Below are 23,703 nucleotides of genomic sequence, written 5' to 3' on the forward strand. Positions count from 1 at the left end.
CACTATCATTCATCACTCAAGTGAATGTGTTTTTTGCTCTGTTGAACACACTATCATTCATCGCTCAAGTGAATGTGTTTTTTTGCTTTGTGGTAACTCTTCTGATCTTGCAGTAGATTTCCACCCTGTGCTTGATAATGAAAAACAAAAGCAAAGGTTCGTGGACACAGACGCACAGAAAAGTCATTACTGTATAAACGGTTTCTCTGGGGTCACTTTTCATCTGGCATGCATGGTTGTAAAACTTCTACCTTGTGCCACTCAAAGTTCGTCAGTTTGTGTTTGCAGGGAATTATGATCACGTGTGTTGCCTTAAGCTAGTTGAGATTTACATGTTTTTTCAGCAAATCTCAAAACAGTTGGGTACAGTTTTGTGGATTGAGTTCTTTATTGATGTCATTATTATAATTGTTTTTAAACAGTTGAATGGCCTTACAATTACAATAACATTTTGCTTACTCCTATTTGGCGCTTTCAAGACACTTCATTTCTTCATAGCCCTCAATGCACAATAAAACAAAGAACATTCCAGTTACCATTTACTAATACCACACTACCTATTAATTAGGTCGCCCCGAAAGGATCTGGCAATACAATAAAGAGACATTCAAAATGGATGATGGATTAAGAACAAAGTACTGTATAATGAAATGAGAGGCTATAATTAATCCAATTTACCACAGTCCAGTGGATACAATTTCATTATGGCTCATTAATCAATGGAGAATTCCAAACCAGGGAGACAGTGATACAATCAATAATTCTTACACATTTTATCAGTCTATAGAGGTTCTCAACCTGTGTTCTGTGGTGAAAATCCCAGATGGTCCCGGAAAACATCTCCAAGTCACAGCAGGCTACTCCAGCGACAATCCATTTCCAAACACTCTCCCAAAACTGATAACCAACTGTTATCACAACACGGTACTCTCACTTGTCTGTCCATTCCAAAGACTGTTGAATATTTATCATGCAACAATAAATCAATTACTGCTGAAAAGTAAATAATTACTTCTCCGAACAATTCATGGATTTTCCAAAAAGTGTGTATCAAATGTTATATAGAGCAGTAAATCCCAGCTCCTGTGTTGCAATAATACCCAGCCCTTGTCTGCACTATACAGTCTTGAGGGGTGCTAGGCATGGCTTTATTGTTTCAATAGAGGATTTGCAGGACTGTATAAGGCTTCATGTATCGTCAGATTTCCCATGTATTGTTAGTACACACTGTCATTTGCAAATGCAAATTTTCATTGCACTAATAAAGATTTGTTTTTGCTGTTTAGAAGTAATAGTCTTAATGTTTTAAATACTAGCTTTTAAGTAGTTAGTAGTTTAAATTCTTGTTTTTGGTCTCAGTGCTGGTTCATAGCACTAGGGAAAATCACTAAACCCCAAACTGGGGACCACAGCTCCAGAAACCAGATGTTCTCTGACTGGCACAGCACCTCAACTACTTGATTAATTCAGCTTCTATCGTGACAATTCCCTGAACCAAGTCCAAAATGAACTAAAACCCCAATCCAAGGCAAGCATGATTTCTAAATCAAGAATCTGCAATGCCAGGGGAAGTAATGCTCCAAAAGATAAATGTCCATCACTATGAACTGGGAGTGTGAGTCTGTGAGTCTGCCTGAAGCGATACCAATAATCTTTACTCTGACTGGCTTCTGAAAGCACTCTGGAGAAATGAATGGACAGCGCAGCAAGTCTCTCTCCCTTTGCATGGCCCCAAGGTTCTGCATTGAGAAATTACCCTGTGCTGTGGGTCTTTACCAGTAACGTATAACTGCGTTTCCATTGCTGTGGGCACAAGTTTTTAAAATCAACATCAAACTACTGCAAATAGGCTTTGACCCATGGTTACAGGAACAAGGCAATTAATATGTGCTGTCAGGGCGTCAGTATTAAAAAGACGATATGGAGGGTTACTTGTATTAGGCAAGGGTGTGAGTGGCTCATCGTTTTAGATATAGGGTGAGGGGGTTCGCTTTTATCCACTGGGAGCTTTTAAAGGGAGATCGCAGCGTGAACACATCCTAGGCCTTGCTTTGTTACAAATAAGCACACAGGAGCATATATAGCACAACCAAACAGAAATGCACAGCAAGCCAACCTGCACACCAAGCAACTCAAAACACTCAAGAAGCTTTACAATAGTGTGTTGTTTCAAGGAAAACTACTTGGAAAAAACAAAACAAAAAAACAAACAAGCAAAAAAAGTCAACGTGGTAAATGCACTGGGAAATCACTTGTATTATTGTGTCAACACCAGCTAAAAACTCCATACATTCTGTATCTATGCAGGCCTGTTTGAAAACACAGCAGAAAAAGTGTTGTCCTTTTATTGTTATTGGGTTTTTTCAAAGAATGTTTTTTTGCTTATTAACTGTACTGGAAAAAATATTGGCAATTACCTGCCATCCCTCCAATGCACCACTGTTTCTCTTAATAAGTGGCCTGTGCCGATATCAACAGCTAAATAACAGCAATTTCTTTCTATTTTTCATACTGCCCTCTCCTCAGTAAAGAAGTTACATTCACATTAGCTGGCCTCCTGGGTGTAATTTTGAAAGATGACAGAAATGTTGCTGAAGTGTGGCATCCACAGCATACCAATGAAGACTCTAAGCACAGCCAGTACAGGAATGAAGACTCTAAGCATTTCCAGTACAGGAATGAAGACTCTACACAGCCAGTACAGGAATGAAGACTCTAAGCATGGCCAGTACAGGAATGAAGACTCTAAGCACGGCCAGTACAGGAATGAAGACTCTAAGCAGAAATGAAGACCCTAAGCCAGTACAGGAATGAAGACTCTAGACTCAGGAATGAAGACACAGTACAGGAATGAAGACCAGTACAGGAATGAAGACTCTAAGCACACCCAGTACAGAAATGAAGACCCTAAGCATGGCCAGTACAGGAATGAAGACTCTACACACCCAGTACAGGGATGAAGACTCTAAGCACGGCCAGTACAGGAATGAAGACTCTACACACCCAGTACAGGGATGAAGACTCTAAGCACGGCCAGTACAGGAATGAAGACTCTAAGCATGGCCAGTAAAGGAATGAAGACTCTACACACCCAGTACAGAAATGAAGACCCTAAGCATGGCCAGTACAGGAATGAAGACCCTAAGCATGGCCAGTACAGGAATGAAGACTCTACACAGCCAGTACAGGAATGAAGACTCTACACACCAGTACAGGAATGAAGACTCTACACACCCAGTACAGGAATGAAGACTCTACACAGCCAGTACAGGAATGAAGGCTCTAAGCACGGCCAGTACAGGAATGAAGACTCTAAGCACGGCCAGTACAGGAATGAAGACTCTAAGCATGGCCAGTAAAGGAATGAAGACTCTACACACCCAGTACAGAAATGAAGACTCTACACACCTAGTACAGGAATGAATACTCTACACAACCAGTACAGGAATGAATACTCTACACAGCCAGTGCATTCACATTAGCTGGCCTCCTGGGATGTAATTTTGAAAGATGACAGAAATGTTGCTGAAGTGTGGCATCCACAGCATACCAATGAAGACTGTAAGCATGGCCAGTACAGGAATGAAGACTCTAAGCACGGCCAGTACAGGAATGAAGACTCTACACACCCAGTACAGAAATAAAGACCCTAAGCATGGCCAGTACAGGAATGAAGACTCTACACACCCAGTACAGGAATGAAGGCTCTAAGCACGGCCAGTACAGGAATAAAGACCCTAAGCATGGCCAGTACAGGGATGAAGACTCTACACACCCAGTACAGGAATGAAGACTCTAAGCATGGCCAGTACAGGAATGAAGACTCTACACACCCAGTACAGGGATGAAGACTCTACACACCCAGTACAGGAATGAAGACTCTAAGCACGGCCAGTACAGGAATGAAGACTCTACACACCCAGTACAGGAATGAAGACTCTAAGCATGGCCAGTACAGGAATGAAGACTCAGGGGGCTCATTTTAATTGAGATTCCACTGCTGTTCCTCTTTTCCCTCTCGGATTAGGATTTGATTTGACAGTCCAGCTTTTCTTTGCTGGGGAATGAAGATCACGGTTTCTATGAGTAAAGGGAGTTTCAAGAGTCTAACCTCACCAAACAGCTGCAGCAAAGTGAAAGCATACATTTAGTAAAACGTTTTGATCTTTCTGTCAATTTCTTAATTTATTTTTGTAATTCAGAGTGTCCAATTATTCCTTCCCGGTTCGAATGTTCAATTATGTTCCCTCACTGGAGAAACTAACGATACGTTCATTATGAATTCTATTACAGTGTGATGATTCCTATGAATGAGTCATGAATTAATGTCCACCTCGTGTAAATTAAAATTGCTTTTCACTAATTTCACTGCAGCCAAAAACAAGGCACTTTTGTATATAATATATATATATATATATATATATATATATATATATATATAGATATATATATATATATATATATATATATATATATATATATATATATATATATATCATCATTTACACTGGTGTTGCTTTAAAATAAGGGGCTTTCAGGAAACCTAACAGCTGCTCATCACTGAGACTTGCCTGACGTGAAGTTTTTGCTGCAGCAGAAGAAAAAGGTGCTTTTCATTTTAACCAGCACTCCATTTCTTTCTTTATAACTCTTTACACTAAGCTCTATTTCTGCCTGTTTTTCACTGTTTTCATTTATGTATGTTTAACTGCTGGATAGTTTGTACTGCATGCATGTAACATATCAAATGAAAGGCCACAAAACTTCCTTTCATGTTGTGTAAGTTGCAACAGGATCAAGCATACTATGCATGGATAGAGATGAGAATATATTTAAAAATACCAAACTGACAAACAAACAAAAAAAACACTTTTCCAAAAAAAATCATGTTTGGTCACAGCTATATATATTGTAATCATAGATGGCTAATCATAGATGCCTGAGTAATATGTGCGTAACCTTTGGTGTGCTGGCGCCCCAAAATGAATGGGGCTGAGTTTTAAGAGTTAAAGCGAAAGGCACCACTTGCAAAACAACACCTAAAGACAATGAATATCATATTGTTTTTTCCAAAACTGTTTACTTATTGCAGTGTACTGAGTTTCTGTAATGCTTAAAGGTAGTGGCCAAGAATCACGTACGAGAGAATAAAGTCTCGCGGCACCTAAAATATCCAGCACTACTTTTATTATTTATTTATTTTAATCAGAGCTACTCAGAATGCAGCTCACAATGCTTTCATGACTGACACACACTTCCTTAGAGACTGGTGTAGCATTTCAGGCTTTCTAAATTGGGTGAAAAATACAGTAGCTGGTGTCTTCAAATATCTCTGCGGAATTTACCTGCACTGAAAGTTGCAGATATGTGGGAGCAACTTGGAAAATGCACGATTCTCGCAATCCCGCGTTGAAATTCAAGCCTTGCTGTTGTTACTATGTGACTCCATTGCTTAAAACAAGACTGGATTCAAAGTGTTATGTTTTGTTTGTTTATTCAGTCCCTGTGACTGGGGTTGGATTGAGTGTCTTTTGAGTGTCTTCACTGGACAGTGTTATCTGACAGCACTTGGTTGCAATAGCCAATCCTTAAGTGAAAGGTCGTCATTAGGGCTGAGATGTATCTGATACACTCACTCACTTGCATTCACATTCAAATTGAAAGATTAAGTCTCCTCTGACAGTGTTTCACAATGAAATAAAACATTTCAAAATGCTGTTAACATCTAGTTCTTTCTGGGACTAATATTAAAATCAAAGTTGCACATCCTTTTTCCAGACATCTTGTCTAAGATTGGGCATTGAAATGTCAGCAGACATTAGGCAAGATGACATTATGTCAGGGTGAGCTGTTCCCCAGTGGAAGATCGCTGTGCAATTCTTTGTGGGAAATGAGCTGGATCTGACTTTCCCGAGAAGCCCTGTTAGTCTCTCAGTGAGTGAGCTGACAGGGCACAAGCAAACACTGTACTTAATGACTTTCCTTCTTTTTACATCGGTTATAAGAAGTTACGACCTACTGTTATTAACAACAACACAAACAAACTCATTCCTCAACTGTGTCAAAATACTCGTGAGATCCACACACACAAGCACATGAAATCCATTCTGCAGTGTAGCTGTACTAACCGTTCATCATACCTGTCCTGCACAGCAACGGATCAGACACCATACCTGCCCTGCATGAAACACAGAGGAATGGAAGGTGCCCAGGTGAAGACCCCAGAGATGTACCCTACTTAGCTCAATCCAGACGGTTGTCATGCTGATGTGCTGGGGAGACCACACTGCGGTTGATCCCAGGAGCCAGCATCACATCCACTGTGTGTGCTGATGCGCTGGGGAGGCAAAATACTCTGATCCATAGAGCCAGCATTCAATTTCAGCCATCAATACCAGGCAGAAGGATATCTACATCATCGGATGGAAAGAAACGCAAATGGATGGAGACGCAAATGGATCACATTAGTTTACTGTAAAGCTACATCTTAGCTGGTGCTTATCTTAGCTAGAGCCCAGTTCAAATCAGAATGAAGTTTTAACATTTACTCTCATGTAATGGAAATCAAGTCAAAGTCAATGAAGGCTCGGGCTTTGCGGCAGTACAGTGTGGGAGTCGGTTCAGTCGAGTGAACGCAGATCTCAGCAGGCTCTCCGCAGACACTCCGCTGTTAAAGCTGCAGAATTAAGGCTTTCATGTGAAAATCTCCACTTTTTCACCCAGTTTAAAATAAGTTAGTGAAAGTGTAAGAAATGTATCAGACAACTATATTGGATTGTGGTATATGACAGCATTAGCATGTGTCCAAATAAATATTTGGTTTTTAAGCTTCATGTAGGAAATCTTTAATTGCTGTTGGATCCTGTACAAAAGCAGCATTCTACTTTATTTTAACCTATATTGTTTATGTTAGATCTATAATATAGAATCCTTATCATTCAGTATAAACTCTGGGTGTTTACAGAACTTTAGATTGTCAAGGGGTTCCAGAGAACACTAATAAACTTTATGGTTCTATACAGAACCCCCCAGGAACATTGAACTAAACTATATGGTTCTATACAGAACGCCCAGGAACATTCTTTCCTAGTAGTGTAGAGTGATGCAGGTGGTCTGGCATTTTCATCTATTATAGAACTCTCCCCTCAGTGTAGCTCTGGCCATTAAAAAGAGCTTTAATGACAAAATAAATGAACTGAATCATCATTTGTTTCAGCCTGAAACGTTTATTGATCTTTTCCTGTAGTTGCAGTTAATAGTTTGCTAATTTATGAAACAGCTAGTTGGTTAGAGAACTCCAGCTCCATGCAGTTTACTGGGTGTATTGAAGATCTCAGGAGGAAAAATACTTATTTTCTTGTAGCTAAAAAAAGCTGACTTTCCAGACGCCCCAACTGTCTTGTTAATTCAATTTTTCTTGTATACTAACTGCAGCATTTTGCTTGGAGCTCATTTTCTCAAATTGAATTCCTTTGAGCATCTGCAATTATTTTCTTTTCTGTAAAAGCTATTGTTTGAAAAAAAAAGAAAAGAACAATGCAAATTCAGCTTTCCTTTGAGAATATTCTCAAGTGGGGCTCAGACTTGGTGTATTTCCCATGCCTGCTGGCTGCAGCCAGACGTCATGTCATCCATTGTCCACTAGGGGAAGTGTTTTGCACACCAAACTCATTCCAGATTTGAACCCAGGCCTCCAAAAGGTTAACAGCATTTCGAGGCTAGTAATTTTTTTAAATTACATTTTCAGCCCAAAGCATTTCTGTAAGTCTTACTAATACAATGTACTTTACTTATTACACCTTCTGAATGATGAATGGGTTGTATGAAGCAAATAAAGTATTTTTTAATGAGGCTACAATTTAACCTGGACTCTGTAGAATCTGTATTCTGTCATTCGCCACCCACTCAGCTGTGATCTGATGCTGAAAGCTAGACTCTAAAGATTATACTGAAAGCACATCCTATCAAGCTCTATAAATAACACATCAAAAGAATTTACAACCACATGAGCAGCTATCTGGATGTGCTTCAGTAGAACAGTAATTATTTACTCACCCCCTATATAGGAATATAATGTAGTACGATGTTGGCCTTTATTAATCTTCAGGTTGAGATCAATATCTGAAGTACCGGTACCTTGTAAGACACTTATAAAATGTTAAAGCAGTACATGACTCCCCTCGGCTAAATCACACCGATCCAGTTATTACATTTTTGTTTTCCAAACATTTTAGGGTTATTACAGCATTGGTCTCTCGTTGGGAAACTGTTTAATCACAACATCCAGGCGAGCATCTGCAGTCCACTCATTACTGCGTGAGTAACTGGAAAATATGAAAACTTGTGCAAAGCAATTCACACACAATAAAAAAGGCAATCATGCCGTGAGATTATTTTGCAGAAAGTGTTTGAGTGTCCCACACTAAAGACCTAAACTGGACAAACAAACCACATACTGACACAGTGTGTTCTCCTGTAGAGCATCTCTGCACTAGGCAGACGGTGTCACCCATATCAAATTATAAGCTACTGATAAACTGTGGAACAGACACTGCTACACAAGCCAAATTTGCTATTAAAATAATTCTCAGGATGTATTAATAAGCCTCAAGGGTGAAAAAATACACCAAATACAAATAACCAACCTCACCCTAGCCCTACCCTCCTGGAATTGGTACATGCACTGAGGTCTTATGCATTTACTGACTTACTAAAATGATCCATCCCTAAAATGATATTCTTCTTCTAGATGCAATGCTTAGTACGAGTTTGAAGTTACAAAAATAAGCAAACAAGGAAAGCAAGTGTTTCTTAACAGCAAAGCTGCAGGTGCTTAATGCACTTTGCAAACTGCAAGGGGCCAGGGCACATTTGGGGTTATACCATTTCAATACTTTCTTTTTTATTTCTCACAAATGACAACAGGACTGTGTTGGAAGAGGAGGACACCTTACAAAGACAGATGGATAGAGAGACTTTTAGCGGTAACTCTCCGGGGGTCACACAGCTCTTGTACATCTGCTGAGAAATGAACAGTGATTTGCGTTCATCTCACACTGGGCAGATCTGTGAGGTCCTGTTCTTCTGCTGAGAAATGAACAGTGATTTGCGTTCATCTCACACTAGGCAGATCTGTGAGGTTCTGTTCTTCTGCTGAGAAATGAACAGTGATTTGCGTTCATCTCACACTGGGCAGATCTGTGAGGTCCTGTTCTTCTGCTGAGAAATGAACAGTGATTTGAACAATGATTACCTAATTTATGTCCTTACTGATGGTTTTTCTACAGGTTTAAAAAATATATCTCTTTTTCCTCTACTTATCAAAAATCTCAAATCTACCATAAAGGAACCAGAAGTCGTCAAATCTCTCATCAATTCTGAGATCTCAAACGGATTCATGGAGGGCCGTTTTCAGCCACTCCCTTCCCTCAATTCCACATCGATCCTATTGGCGTAGCTACAAGGAAAATGTCAAGCAAGAAGTTCCTCTTCTATCAGCAGTTTAATGACCTCATTCCCTCGGATCAGTTTTCTCTTCATTACATCACCATATCGGATGCTATCTTTGCTTCACTCTCCGAAGCCCTCTGCTGGATTCTACTCAATATTAATCACATTCCCTTTCTGCTGCACTTATTGGACAACTTTCTCCTTTCATCTCCTTCATCAGCTCCTCCAGCTGAAGCACTCTTAGAACTCAGGTCTCTCTTCTCAGCAGTCGGCGTCCCCTTTAAGAGGAGAAAACCTTGGGTCCAGTTCACTCTCTAGAGTTCCTAGGAATAACTTTGGATACTATTCGATTTGAAGCCTGACTGCCTCCAAATAAACTGGAATGCATTCTCTCTCTCATTCAATCCTTTGAGATCAACCATTCCATTTCTAAAGTGAACCTTCTTTCACACCTGGGACATTTCAATTTTGTAATTCGCATCATTCCTCAAGGTAAGAAATGTGTTTCTCATCGTCTCACTCTCTCTAGAACAGATAAAAAGCTCAACTCTCACATTAATATCACAGCTAATCACTGGAATGGCCTTTCTCTGTTTTATGATGACTTAATTTCTGCCCCCCATGACCTCTCACTCCATGCGGTTGCTTCTTCTATTGGTTTTGGTTGACTTTTTCTTAATCAATGGTTCTCAGATGTCTGGCATCCAGAAATCAACAATCTTCCTCCTCAGCTTAATTCCACAGCCTGACTTGAAATATTCCCTATTGTTGTTGTAGCCTATCTTTGGGGCCCATTATCTTAATTTTTTGTGATAATCAATCTACTGTTCATATTATTAATAAAGGCCATTCCTCTTCCCCGCTAATTATGTTACTTCTTCACCAGCTAGTCTAGATTTCAGTTATCAATATTTATATTTTGAAAGCACAACACCTTCCAGGTATCACTATTAACACTGCAGGTGCTTTTTCTTGTTTACAGATCAGCAATTCAGACGTCTAGCTCCCTCAGCTCAACCTTTCTCTCTACCCATTCCTCCATTCAGCAAAGTGGTTTTCAAATAAATTCATATGTTTGCAATCTTCTGTCTTCAGCTCATTTCTAAAGCTGTCCTTTCTCTCCAATCAAATTCTCTCATTCATTCCATTAGGTGCAGCAACATCAGCAGCCAACCTTAAAATCATCCAGCAGTGGAATCTTATATTCCCTCTTCCCTTGGTATTATTTCTGCTCAACAAAGCATTGTTAGCATGCTTAGAGTGGAGGCCATCACCAGAGGTTTCCTCCCACTTAAAAGGTATTTTTTTCCTCTCTGTCGAGCAGTTAGATTAGTTTAATATTTATAATATATATATATATATATATATATATATATATATATATATATATATATATATATATATATATATATATATATATGGGGGGAGTGAAGGGTTGGAATAAGGGTAGGTTGCCAACAGTCTTGCCCTCCGAGAGGAAGGTTCCCGCTGGTCAGAGGGGACCCCTGGCCAGAAAACTAACTACATTTCATTTTCCATTCTCCTCCTTAAATCTATAGATTTGCACCTGTGCCAGTCTCCCCCTTTGAGAGCAAAGCTTGCTCCCAACTTTTCATCTAGTCATAGAAGGTGGCTTTTACAGCTGGGGAAGGAGGGAGACCCCTGGCTCTCTTTATGTGTTTATTTCTTTAGTCTCTTTTCCAGAGCTTTTGTTCTCCCGACATAGATCGTTCCTCACCTCCCAGCCTTGGAGGTTGATCGGTTCGGCTTCATCTCAGCAAGGGCAGTTCTCCGAGTAGTCAAGGGGAAACCCTTATTTTGTTGTTAAAGTCACAAGCAGTCTTTATTCTAGCAGTCCCATTACACAGGCCTGGCTCCCGCCTTGTGAAAAAGAGTAATAATGTTTGAGATCAGCTGATGACTAGTTATATTTGAATGTGCTTTGTCACTTTTATAAAATTCATACATGCGATTGGGCTCATAATTGGATGCAAAGCTATTTATGCTGCCACAAGCCTTGGAAAAATTGTAACTTACCATCTGCTGAGGAAAAACAGGCATCACTTTCCCAGAAGTGTTTGTGTGATTTCTGTCCTGTTTTATACACTTCGCCTCACCAGTGCAAAAGATTGCCTAGGGCCTAGAAATATCCCACCTGCTTACTGATAGGAAATTAGTTGGCTCCCAAAATATTAGTGTTGCCATTTTTGATTGAATTTTATTGAAATTCGTAAACAGCATCCCTAACATGTCATATCTGAAAGCTGCGTCCTTGGGCTGACAGAAGGTTTTCTGTTGACGGGTGCTTCCATATCCAAGCCTGTGCAAATGACTTAATGTCGCTTAGGGCTCTAGTCTATCATTTCCTCCTGTTTTTTTAAAGGTGAAAAACAAATCAATGAATTTAAGATCCATAAAACACAATCTGAGTCGTTGTCATTCTGCTACATTACAATATGTAACACAATTTTTGTTCCTGGGTAGTAAGTGTTATTTCCTAATTGCTTATGCCTCAAAAGTATAGAAAATGGCTATTATTCCCCACAAACTTTGCTTTTGTGACCAGGACAGTGATATTTTGAAATTTACCTATTTCCAATGAGAAAATGGTCTTTTCGTTCACATAAAGTCAGAAAAAAACAACATATGAATCCAAATTAACATGTATTTATACTAAAGTAATACAACAATGACTACAAAAGATTTAGAAGTGAGTAGTTTTTCGGGATTTACGATTATACTGTAAATCACTTTCACGAATCAGCCCCCAAATGTAGTCTCCCATCATGTTCTCGTTATACTGTTCTTGGTAGAGGCGTTCAAAGTCCAGTATATCCTAGTGGAAGCGCTCGCCTTGCTCCTCCGAGTACGCTCCCATGTTCTCCTTGAATTTATCAAGATGAGCATCAAGGATATGGACTTTGAGGGACATCCTACAGCCCATTGTGCCGTAGTTCTTCACCAGAGTCTCAACCAGCTCCACATAGTTTTTGGCCTTGTGATTGCCCAGGAAGCCCCGAACCACTGAAACAAAGCTGTTCCAAGCTGCTTTCTCCTTACTAGTCAGCTTCATGGGGAATTCATTGCACTCCAGGATCTTCTTTATCTGTGGTCCAACGAAGACACCGGCTTTGACCTTTGCCTCAGACAGCTTAGGGAAGAAGTCTTGAAGGTACTTGAAGGCTGTCGACTCCTTATCTAGAGCTCTGACAAATTGTTTCATAAGGCCCAATTTGATGTGCAGTGGTGGTATCAGCACCTTCCGGGGGTCCATCAGTGGCTCCCACTTGACGTTGTTCCTCCCCACAGAGAACTCGGTCCGCTGTGGCCAGTCCCGCCTGTGGTAGTGTGCCTTGGTGTCCCTGCTGTCCCAAAGGCAAAGATAGCAGGGAAACTTGGTAAAACCGCCTTGGAGACCCATCAGGAATGCCACCATTGCAGCCTCTTGATGCCATCTCAGAAAAATGCAGATATGTATCCACTTAGGCAGCTGGAACTAAACTGAACTGGTGGGCTTAAGGTCCCTGTATTTATACTACTATTTATATTACTGGAAAGTTCTAGAAAGTTCTAGAAGTTACTTCGAGTTTACTCAGCACTGAATCTATCTGGAATGTTCTGGAAAATAGGTAAATTTAAAAATATCACTGTCCTGGTCTCAAAAGCAAAGTTTGTGGGGAATAATAGCCATTTTCTATACTTTTGAGGCATAAGCAATTAGGAAATAGCACTTACTTCCCAGGAACCAAAAAAAAAAAAAAAATTGTTACACAGTGTTATCAGTGATTGTATTCCTTTTAAACCAGAGTTTCTTTAGTTTTATTGGTTACATTTAAAAATCAAACACATTTAAGATGCATACAGTACTGCTTTCTTAAGTTCTTTTATCATTTAAAGAGTACAGTGCAAACTACTTTTTATCATACTGACCACACTTGACCTCAATATTTTCTGCGTTGATTTTAAAAGGCAGGTACTGGCTGTATTTAATTAGAATTCTCTCATCGTCTCAAGAAAGTACATGCATTTACATAATTACCCAACTGAGTTGCTGGGAATAGTTAGGTTCTATTGTAAAATGAACCTCGGAAACTGTCTGCTGCTGCCTTCCCCCACAGTACGAAGCCTTGGTGTACTTCTGGATAGTAACCTCTCCATTGATGCCCACATTTCCTCCATGGTCAAATCTTTCCTCTACCATCTTCGAAAACATCTCCAAAGTCCATCCCTACCTTTCCCTCCCAGATGCAGAGATATTTTGTCATGTATTTGTCTCCTCTCGACTCGAGTACTGCAACTCTCTTTATGGTGGTCTCCCAGCACGCAGCATAAACCAACTACAGCTAGTTCAGAATGCCGCTGCCAGGATCCTTACCAGATGTAAAAAATTGATTTTGGTGTTACTGCATCTTGTAAAGCACTTTTTAAAGATTGATTGCTTGATTGATTGAAAAAACAAAACAAATAAAACTGAGTCACAGCCTAAAAATAGAACTAAAAGAATAAATTACACTTTTAAGTTAAAGTCAGGAAAGCATTGTTCCAAAAGAAGTTGCTGCGTGTATGTGTGAGTGTGTGTCTCTCTGTGTGTGTCTCTGTGTGTGTCTCTGTGTGTGTGTGTGTGTGTGTGTGTGTGTGTGTGTGTGTGTGTGTGTGTGTGTGTGTGTGACTCATTGAGAGAGTTTATTTAGCAGTTATTAAAGTTTACAAACAGCGGACATTGCCCGGAGACAATCTACTGCATATTAGCAACATGTATTTAAGTATGTAAAAAGCAAAAAAATAAATAAATAAATCTAAAATCTTTGCCAATTGTACAGCTATAACCTGCTGTCTGGAGGAAAATCATTCACTTTGTCTTTTTTCCTGGTAAAGCTCTGGAATTCCAAAGGATTCAGATATGTTCACTGACCTATAACTAGCAAAATACATTAAGAGCTTTGAACACAGTCTATCGATTCTGCCAAGAATATCCAGTGAATGTACCTGCAGTGTTTCTTTTGTACAAAATCATGTTCAAATCAATTCTGTAGATAGATATCAACTCTGTGTGAATAAAATACAAATGACAAGGCGAAGACACAAAGACCACAATAGGTGCCTGACTCTGCATTGAATTCTGATATACTCTTGAAGAACATTTCAGACCGAAATGCATCAAAAAAGCTGAAAATCGTGAGATGGCACGTTTAGTATTCAACACAGCCCAGAAATATAATCTTTTTGTACAGCTGTCATTTGATTTGTTTTGTGAAATCTGATCTCACCTGTGCTCTGTGCCACTGAAAGACATTGGAATCCCAGAACTGCCCAAACTATTCTGTTAGCTTCTGCTATAAAATACATTTTAAGATGACCCATGCGTGTATAAAAAATACATTTTTACTGTTCTCTAAAGACAGCCATGCACACCTATGAGGGGGTAATGTAACTTGAAGAGCTGTGAGGGATGGAACAGGTCACCTCGCTGTGTTGTTTATGCTCAATCATTGGGATCCTTCAATTCTTGACTCGAAATTCTGACTGTGTTAATCATTTCTGTATGTCTTTTTATCTTGCTAGGCAGTGTTGTTGTTGGTTTGCACTTCACAGGATTAATGATTATCACGGTTTCCTTTTCGTCTGTCTTCTTGAAGATGTTTGGCTGCTTGAGGCTCAGTGAGACTGTCTGCAGTGTCAGCAATACTCCTCCTGTACTTTTAACAAGGTCGAGGAGTGATCCATTCCACAGAAAACATTCCAATAAAGCTCTGGATTCTAAACTCCCTTTATTTATATATATATATATATATATATATATATATATATATATATATATATATATATATATATATATATATATATATGTGTGTGTGTGTGTGTGTGTGTGTGTGTGTGTGTGTGTGTATATATATAGTGCAAAGCAACAAATATATCTAGTATATATATATATATATAGTCGGGAAAAAATAATACAGAGAGGGTTGTTACAATATATACAGCCCATAATCCAAACAGTGCCACCAAAAACGCATTAAGCAAAATCTAGTAAGTAAATGACATGTTCCCTGGTAATAATTCTTATCTAAAGGAGCTCCAGTGCAAAGCTCCAGTAGCTGACGAGAGCCTCTGGCCCATCGTGTTCCCTGCCAGTGCCTGTGATTGACATCCCCTGGTCTGCTTATTGGATTTCTTCAATCTTTGAAAGTAACAGGTCTGTAACTTTATTGTCTGAGGCAGGTCTGTTGGGTCTGATAAAGCAGCTCTGTTGCCAGTAGATCAATAGCTCTGTCTTCTGTGCATCGACATGGATTTCCATTTTGCTCTAAAAAAATGCAACTACAGCTTTGTGCACAGTGGTGTGGGCATCGATACCATCAACTAAAGGATTATACACAGAGAACAGTTTACATACTTCCTTGAGGCAGTGCCTGTGTTGGAGATGACCCTCCCACACGCCTATAGCAGTGCCTGTGTGTGCACTCATTGGAGCTGACCCTCCCACACTCCTATAGCAGTGCCTGTGTGTGCACTCATTGGAGCTGACCCTCCCACACATAGCAGTGCCTACTCATTGGAGCTGACCCTCACACACTCCTATAGCAGTGCCTATGTGTGCACTCATTGGCGCTGACCCTCACACACTCCTATAGCAGTGCCTGTGTGTGCACTCATTGGCACTGACCCTCCCACACTCCTATAGCAGTGCCTGTGTGTGCACTCATTGGCGCTGACCCTCCCACACTCCTATAGCAGTGCCTGTGTGTGCACTCATTGGCACTGACCCTCACACAATCCTATAGCAGTGCCTGTGCGTGCTTGCTGCAGCAGTGTCACACATAGGGCATCACGTGTTAACATAAAGGGCAGATTTGTCAGGATTGGTTTATTTTTTGTTGTTTTATTTTTTATTTTTTAAAGTCCTTTCAATCAAGTTTATAAAGTGCTTTAGAGAAGGTTATGAGTTTATTCTCAGTTTTCAAATAACTCTTTAGCCTAAGATAATGTTTAATAATATTCCTTAAAACAGTCCATAAAGTTTTTGTAACAGGGACCATAGTCACCCAATTAACAGGTCTGCCAATTGTACAGCATTTCCAATTAATACCCATGACATTCACACACAGTTAAAACCAATGGATTGCCCTGTATGATTTCATATACAGCATTGTAATAACGTTTTTTTCCTTTTTTTTTTTTTTACCACAAAACCTCTTATCTCACTAAAAAAGCAGTGCTGTTCTTGTTTCAGTTTGCATGCTGGAAAAATCAGGGGGATTAAAAATCAAGCAAAACTGAAGATGTGAACAGTTATATTCAGTATTAGATATCACCATGTTAATTTTAACCAATGGGAATGCAGCATTTGGTTTTGACAGGTGCCCTTAGCCAATCGGGATTGACTGGAAGTCTCGTCTCCCAGTTCCTGTCATGTGTTTGTAGCTTTTAAGCAATTCCGGAAGTCCCACCCCCCCTCCCGTCACGTGTTTGTAGTCTTTAGGGCAATTCTGGAAACCATGTTCCATGTTTGTAGTTTGTCACAGTAAAATGGTGAATTAAACAAAGGTTTTGGCTATCAGTGAAATGGGGATAAACAGGGGTGGTACATTCGACATGTTTGCTTTATTTTTTAGCAATATCTATTTGTATCACTAAAAGCTGCCTCTACCAGGTTGACATACGTCCACTGGATCTTACTTATTTTCTTAAAATGTATTTTTTTTTTAAATAACCTTGTTTTTAACATTTTAATACTTTAACACTTTCAAGCTATTTTTATTTATTTTTTCAACACTTTTGTACCTTTTGGTTTTTCGATTGTTACTGCTCATTTGATTTATTTATAGCTTATTTTATTTTTGTAAAAAAGCTTGTTTTATTTTTTAAAAAGCCTATGCATTGTACCACCCCTGTTTTTTGTGATATCTAATACTGTGTATGACTACTGTTGTGCACCTCATTATTTATTAAACAGAACATTCAGATGCTGACGGCTGATTGGCTGATAACTGTGCCTCAGAACTCCACAGAGGATCCTCAGAGACAGATATTGGAGCACATATTGAATAATGAACACATTAATAGATGGAGTGCTTTGGACAAGCCAGGGGTTTTACACAAGTGTACAGGATTGTTTAGCTGCAGGTGTCTTTTACAGTTCATTATGTTTTTTTATTTGTTGCTTTTTTTTTATCTCTCCACACAATTATTTTGACTCAACCGCATGCAACCTACTCTCACATCAAAAAGCCATGACTTCCTAGAATATACTGATCTTAGCTTCTCTCAATCTCTGATCCTACCCTAAGCAAGACGGGGGATTCAATTCAATTTAGCTGGAAAAATTAGATGTTTAATTCATGCAATAAACAAAGTAAATCTGGATACATTTTAGTGTTAATTTAACAACTTTACAAATCTGTTTGCTGCATACAGCGCTCCCCCTTTATTGTGCTACTTAAGAACATAAGAACATAAGAAAGTTAACAAACGAGAGGAGGCCATTCTGCCCATCTTGCTCATTTGGTTGTTAGTAGCTTATTGATCCCAGAATCTCATCAAGCAGCTTCTTGAAGGATCCCAGGGTGTCAGCTTCAACAACATTACTGGGGAGTTGATTCCAGACCCTCACAATTCTCTGTGTAAAAAAGTGTCTCCTATTTTCTGTTCTGAATGCCCCTAAAATAGGAGGCACTTTTTTACACAGAGAATTGTGAGGGTCTGGAATCAGCTCCCCAGTAATGTTGTTGAAGCTGACACCCTGGGATCCTTCAAGAAGCTTCTTGATGAGATTCTGGGATCAATACCCTTAACATAAAAAAAAAACTTAACATAAAAAATGTAATATTGAAAGCAGTGAATTAGTGCAGCAGGGGTGTTACTGTAGCACCAGGGTACAACACAGGACACAGTGCAATAGAGGCTAGAGCTGCAGGGGTGTTACTGCAGCACTAGGGTACCACACAGGACACAGTGCAATAGAGGCTAGAGCTGCAGGGGTGTTACTGCAGCACTAGGGTATCACACAGGTTACAGTGCAATAGAGGCTAGTGCAGCAGGAGTGTTACTGTAGCACCAGGGTACAACACAGGACACAGTGAAATAGAGGCTAGAGCTGCAGGGGTGTTACTGCAGCACCAGGGTACCACACAGGACACAGTGCAATAGAGGCTAGGGGTGTTACTGTAGCATCAGGGTACAACACAGGTTACAGGGCAATAGAGGCTAGTGCAGCAGGGGTGTTACTGTAGCACCAGGGTACACCATACAAGGCCTGGATTATAGCAAAATGATCACACAGTGCCGTAAATCTTGATTGAAGTCAGGTATTATCAGCAGCTTTATTATGACTTTATAATATGATATGGAGCTATTTAAAAAATAATCTAGTGATAAACGGCTATCCCTCGTTAATAATCTTCAAAGCCTTTAATAGCGTTGTTATAGTTATAGTGATCCTGTAACTGGTGTTTGGGCAGATCCAGACAGTTGCTTACCTCAAGGGCTTTTCCAGACGGCTTGCTGGTGAGCCCACGATCTCCCCCAAAGTGCAGAAAGTCTGCCCGAGAAAGTCCTGGTGAACACAGAGAGCAGGGTCAGAGACACACTGCAGAGCAACACCTTTAAAAGAATGTGTATGCATGCAAAGACGTACGTTGAGTTCGGAGAGCTTCCAGTAGGTGGGCAGGCAGCAGCGTTAACACAACAAAACACATCATGTAGCATAAAACACAAGCACAGTACTGCACAGTAAATCATACAAAAACAGCAATACACATTCATAGGGATCTGTGTACAGGTATATACATTCATAGGGATCTGTGAACAGGTATACACATTCATAGGGATCTGTGTGCAGGTATACACATTCATAGGGGTCTGTGTACAGGTATATACATTCATAGGGATCTGTGAACAGGTATACACATTCATAGGGATCTGTGTGCAGGTATACACATTCATAGGGGTCTGTGTACAGGTATATACATTCATAGGGATCTGTGTACAGGTATACACATTTATAGGGTCTGTGTAAAGGTACATACATTCATAAAGATATGTGTACATACATTACATTTGTATATATATATATATATATATATATATATATATATATATATATATATAGTAACTGCAAAACCCCTTATAAAAACAAACAACTAAATTTATATTTTAATCCATCAAAACAGAATACTAAGATGGCTTGTTGAGGACATGAAAAAAAATATCGTGATCACGAGATAACGAGAGACATATATATATTTTTTATGTCTCAATGAGCCACAGTAGAAAGCAGACATTTTTCCAAATCAAGAAAGCTTATTTGTGAATAAAAAACAACAGAGTCGCAGTCCTTGTTGTGCTGCCAGTGTCACTAAAGACACTCACTCAGCGGACTGTCTCCCTTTAGCGCGGACACAAGAATCTAGTTGAGAATATCAAGAAAATGAATTTGAGAGCAAAAATTTATATGAGATTTTTAACTTTCATAACTGAAGAGGTTCCGGGGCCCCAGCAAGCCCCGGCACAAATCAAGCACTGCTCATGAGTCAAAGCTTAGCGAGCAGCCATTTAATATATTGAAATATACCAAACAATTGACTATTTCAATTTATACACACATACATACATAAAGTACTGTGCAAAAGTTTTAGGCAGGTGTGAAAAAATGCTGTAAAGTAAGAATGCATTAAAAATAGACATGTTATAAGATTATATTTATCAATTAACTAAATGCAAAGTGAGTGAACAGAAGAAAAATCTAAATCAAATCCATATTTGTTGTGACCACCCTTTGCCTTCAAAACAGCATCAATTCTTCTAGGTGCACTTCCACAAAGTCAGGGATTTTGTAGGCATATAGTCAGGTGTATGATTAAACAATCATACCAAACAGGTGCTAATGATCATCAATTCAATAGGTAGGTTGAAACACAATCATTAACTGAAACAGAAACAGCTGTGTAGGAAGAATAAAACTGGGTGAGGAACAGCCAAACTCAGCTAACAAGTTGAGGTTGCTGAAGACAGTTTACTCTCAAAAGTCATATAAGAACATAAGAACATAAGAAAGTTTACAAACGAGAGGAGGCCATTCGGCCCATCTTGCTCGTTTGGTTGTTAGTAGCTTATTGATCCCAAAATCTCATCAAGCAGCTTCTTGAAGGATCCCAGGGTGTCAGCTTCAACAACATTACTGGGGAGTTGATTCCAGACACATCATACCATGGCAAGACTGAGCACAGCAACAAGACACAAGGTAGTTATACTGCATCAGCAAGGTCTCTCCCAGGCAGAAATTTCAAGGCAGACAGGGGTTTCCAGATGTGATGTCCAAGCTCTTTTGAAGAAGCACAAAGAAACGGGCAACGTTGAGGACCGTAAACGTAGTGGTCGGCCAAGGAAACTTACTGCAGCAGATGAAAGACACATCATGCTTACTTCCCTTAGCAATCTGAAGATGTCCAGCAGTGCCATCAGCTCAGAATTGGCAGAAAACAGTGGGACCCTGGTACACCCATCTACTGTCTGGAGAAGTCTGGTCAGAAGTGGCCTTCATGGAAGACTTGCGGCCAAAAAGCTATACCTCCGACGTGGAAACAAGGCCAAGCGACTCAAATATGCATGAAAACACAGGAACTGGGGTGCAGAAAAATGGCAGCAGGTGCTCTGGACTGATGAGTCAAAATTTGAAATATTTGGCCGTAGCAGAAGGCAGTTTGTTCGCCGAAGGGCTGGAGAGCGGTACATGAATGAATGTCTGTAGGCAACAATGAAGCATGGTGGAGGTTCCTTGAAAGTTTGGGGCTGCATTTCTGCAAATGGAGTTGGGGATTTGGTCAGAATTAATGGCCTCCTCAATGCTGAGAAGTACAGGCAGATACTTATCCATCATGCAATACCATCAGGGAGGCATCTGATTGGCCCCAAATTTATTCTGCAGCATGACAGCGACCCCAAATATACAGCGAAAGTCATTAAGAACTATCTTCAGAGTAAAGAAGAATGGAGTCCTGGAAGTGATGGTATGGCCCCCACAGAGCCCCGATCTCAACATCATCTAGTCTGTCTGGGATTACATGAAGAGAGAGAAGCAACTGAGGCTGCCTAAATCCACAGAAGAACTGTGGTTAGTTCCCCAAGATGTTTGGGCCAACCTACCTGCTGAGTTCCTTCAAAAACTGTGTGCAAGTGTACCTAGAAGAATTGATGCTGTTTTGAAGGCAAAGGGTGGTCACACCAAATATTGATTTGATGTAGATTTTTCTTCTGTTCACTCACTTTGCATTTTGTTAATTGATAAATATAAACTATTAACATGTCTATTTTTGAAAGCATTCTTACTTTACAGCATTTTTTCACACCTGCCTAAAACTTTTGCACAGTATTATATATATATATATATATATATTTATGACCAGGATAAAAACATATATTCAATTGCTTATCGTTATAAAGGGATTTAAGCAGGTATTAGTATTTGAGTCATTTCTTATAGCTTGAAAATGAGAAAATATATTCTTACTTACATGTTTTGACAGATCTGGGCTTTTTGAATCCACGTCATAACTGCAATCACAAGCAATGCAGATTTTAAAGAAAACACATTAGAGATGCGACCTGTCAATGCCCTGACATCTGCATGCATGCCTACTGTAGGTACATGTATGACTTGTGCAGTATGGGGTCATGATTACTGTCAAGTTTCACTCTTTATTCAACGATTAATCACTAATCAACGAATAAGCCAGAACATGAATAAAATTGCTTCAAAAGCAAAGGTAAACGCTCCCTTGACATGTATTAAATGCGTTTGCATTGTGACAAACAATGAAAAGAAGCAGCATTTGCAGAAGCAGTTGTCTAGTTATCTTGGGGGTTGATTTTTAAAGCCTACAACCTGTCACGGTAGAGCATTGCACAGCCTCCATGGGGATCCCCTGGCACTGTATTCTTGTTCTCTAACCCCATACGCAATTACTGTATAAATATTTTTAAATATTTTTTTAAAGATGTTATACAGATTGCATTTCAATATCACATTTAATTACACAAATTCATTTAGCAGTTTCTTTGAGGCTAAAACAAGGCTTTCAGATTTACAGAGGAGTACTCTCCAGGTCCTCCCCCTCCCACAGGGTTGGAATGGGATGCAGAGTGAAATGTCAAGTGACATTATTAAAAATAAAAGTGCATTATCAGCTGACATATCCCTTGATGAAATACCCCAAGGGAACATCAACAGATTCAAGTTAATTGCATGCAAATGAATGCAACGAATCATGCCCCTATTGGGGTGAACATTTAAGCACATATTTGCCAGAAATGATTAAATGTGTTGCCACAGAGCTGGGCAATGAAGTCTCTTCAGGTATGGAAATGCCACTGATCATAGTCTTATGAAGCTTCTCTCCCAAAACTGCCCTGGCCTCCAGCTAGTTAAAAACCACAGCATATTTTATTAAGAAATACACTTGTTATCAACATTCAGGGAGTGTTGTGTAACATTTTACTGCTGTGGATTTATACTTCATGCTTCACTCACAGAGATGTAACACCTTGTTTCAGGACATCACCCCATATTAGAATTGGCTATCCAAACTGTGGAATTTAGTTACCAGTAGGAATTTCCTTTCTATCTGTTGAGCTCTGTCTGCCGGCATGTTTCTGGAGAGTGAGTGGCATCTGCTTCTATCGCGGGTTGAATGTCCTTGAGCAGTTATGTCTTGAGCAGTTATGTCTTGAGTGGTTATGTCTTGGGTATTCTGTAGACATGGTTTCCGTTGCTTTGATACCAAAATGTCTGGCTTGTTTCTGAAAATGGTCTAATTTATAGTGTAAGCTGCCTAGGGCCATCTCTTTATAAAGACCACCTGTTTACATAGACACACAAGGCCACATTCACTTGTTTTCCAAAAATAGCACATAATAAAGAGCTTTTCAATGGAAACACACATTTTAAATACATATATATACATATATATATATATATATATATATATATATATATATATATATATATATATATATATATATATATATATATATAGATAGATAGATAGATAGATATAGAGATAGATAGATAGATAGATAGATAGATATGTCGTCGGGTACTGACAAACAGAAGGAATTTGTTGGTTTTTGATGCCAGTTGTGTAGTTTAATTTGAACTTCTCTGGCTCAGGATTCCATATTATGTTCTAACTGACACCTATCTAGAGATCAAAGCCTTTGAAACTTTGAACCCATGCAGTCCCACCTCCTACCATGGTC

The 23,703-nt window shown here is 39.4% G+C and overlaps 1 protein-coding gene across 2 annotated transcripts in view; it reads right to left on the minus strand.

Annotated features, from left to right (window-relative positions):
• The window catches only part of LOC121299452 (copine-5), a 128,927-nt gene that overhangs the window by 64,524 nt on the left and 40,700 nt on the right, over positions 1–23,703 (minus strand). The window contains exons 5-7 of one of the 2 annotated variants that reach the window (XM_041227150.1): positions 21,960–21,999; positions 19,085–19,099; positions 18,927–19,003 (exon numbers count right to left, since the gene is read on the minus strand). In XM_041227150.1, coding sequence (XP_041083084.1) covers positions 18,927–19,003; positions 19,085–19,099; positions 21,960–21,999 — 132 coding nt within the window. The remainder of the gene's footprint in view (positions 1–18,926; positions 19,004–19,084; positions 19,100–21,959; positions 22,000–23,703) is intronic. The other variant, XM_041227152.1, reaches the window with a different exon arrangement.

Source organism: Polyodon spathula, chromosome 25, assembly GCF_017654505.1.
Source record: "Polyodon spathula isolate WHYD16114869_AA chromosome 25, ASM1765450v1, whole genome shotgun sequence".
NCBI classification, from domain to species: domain Eukaryota; kingdom Metazoa; phylum Chordata; class Actinopteri; order Acipenseriformes; family Polyodontidae; genus Polyodon; species Polyodon spathula.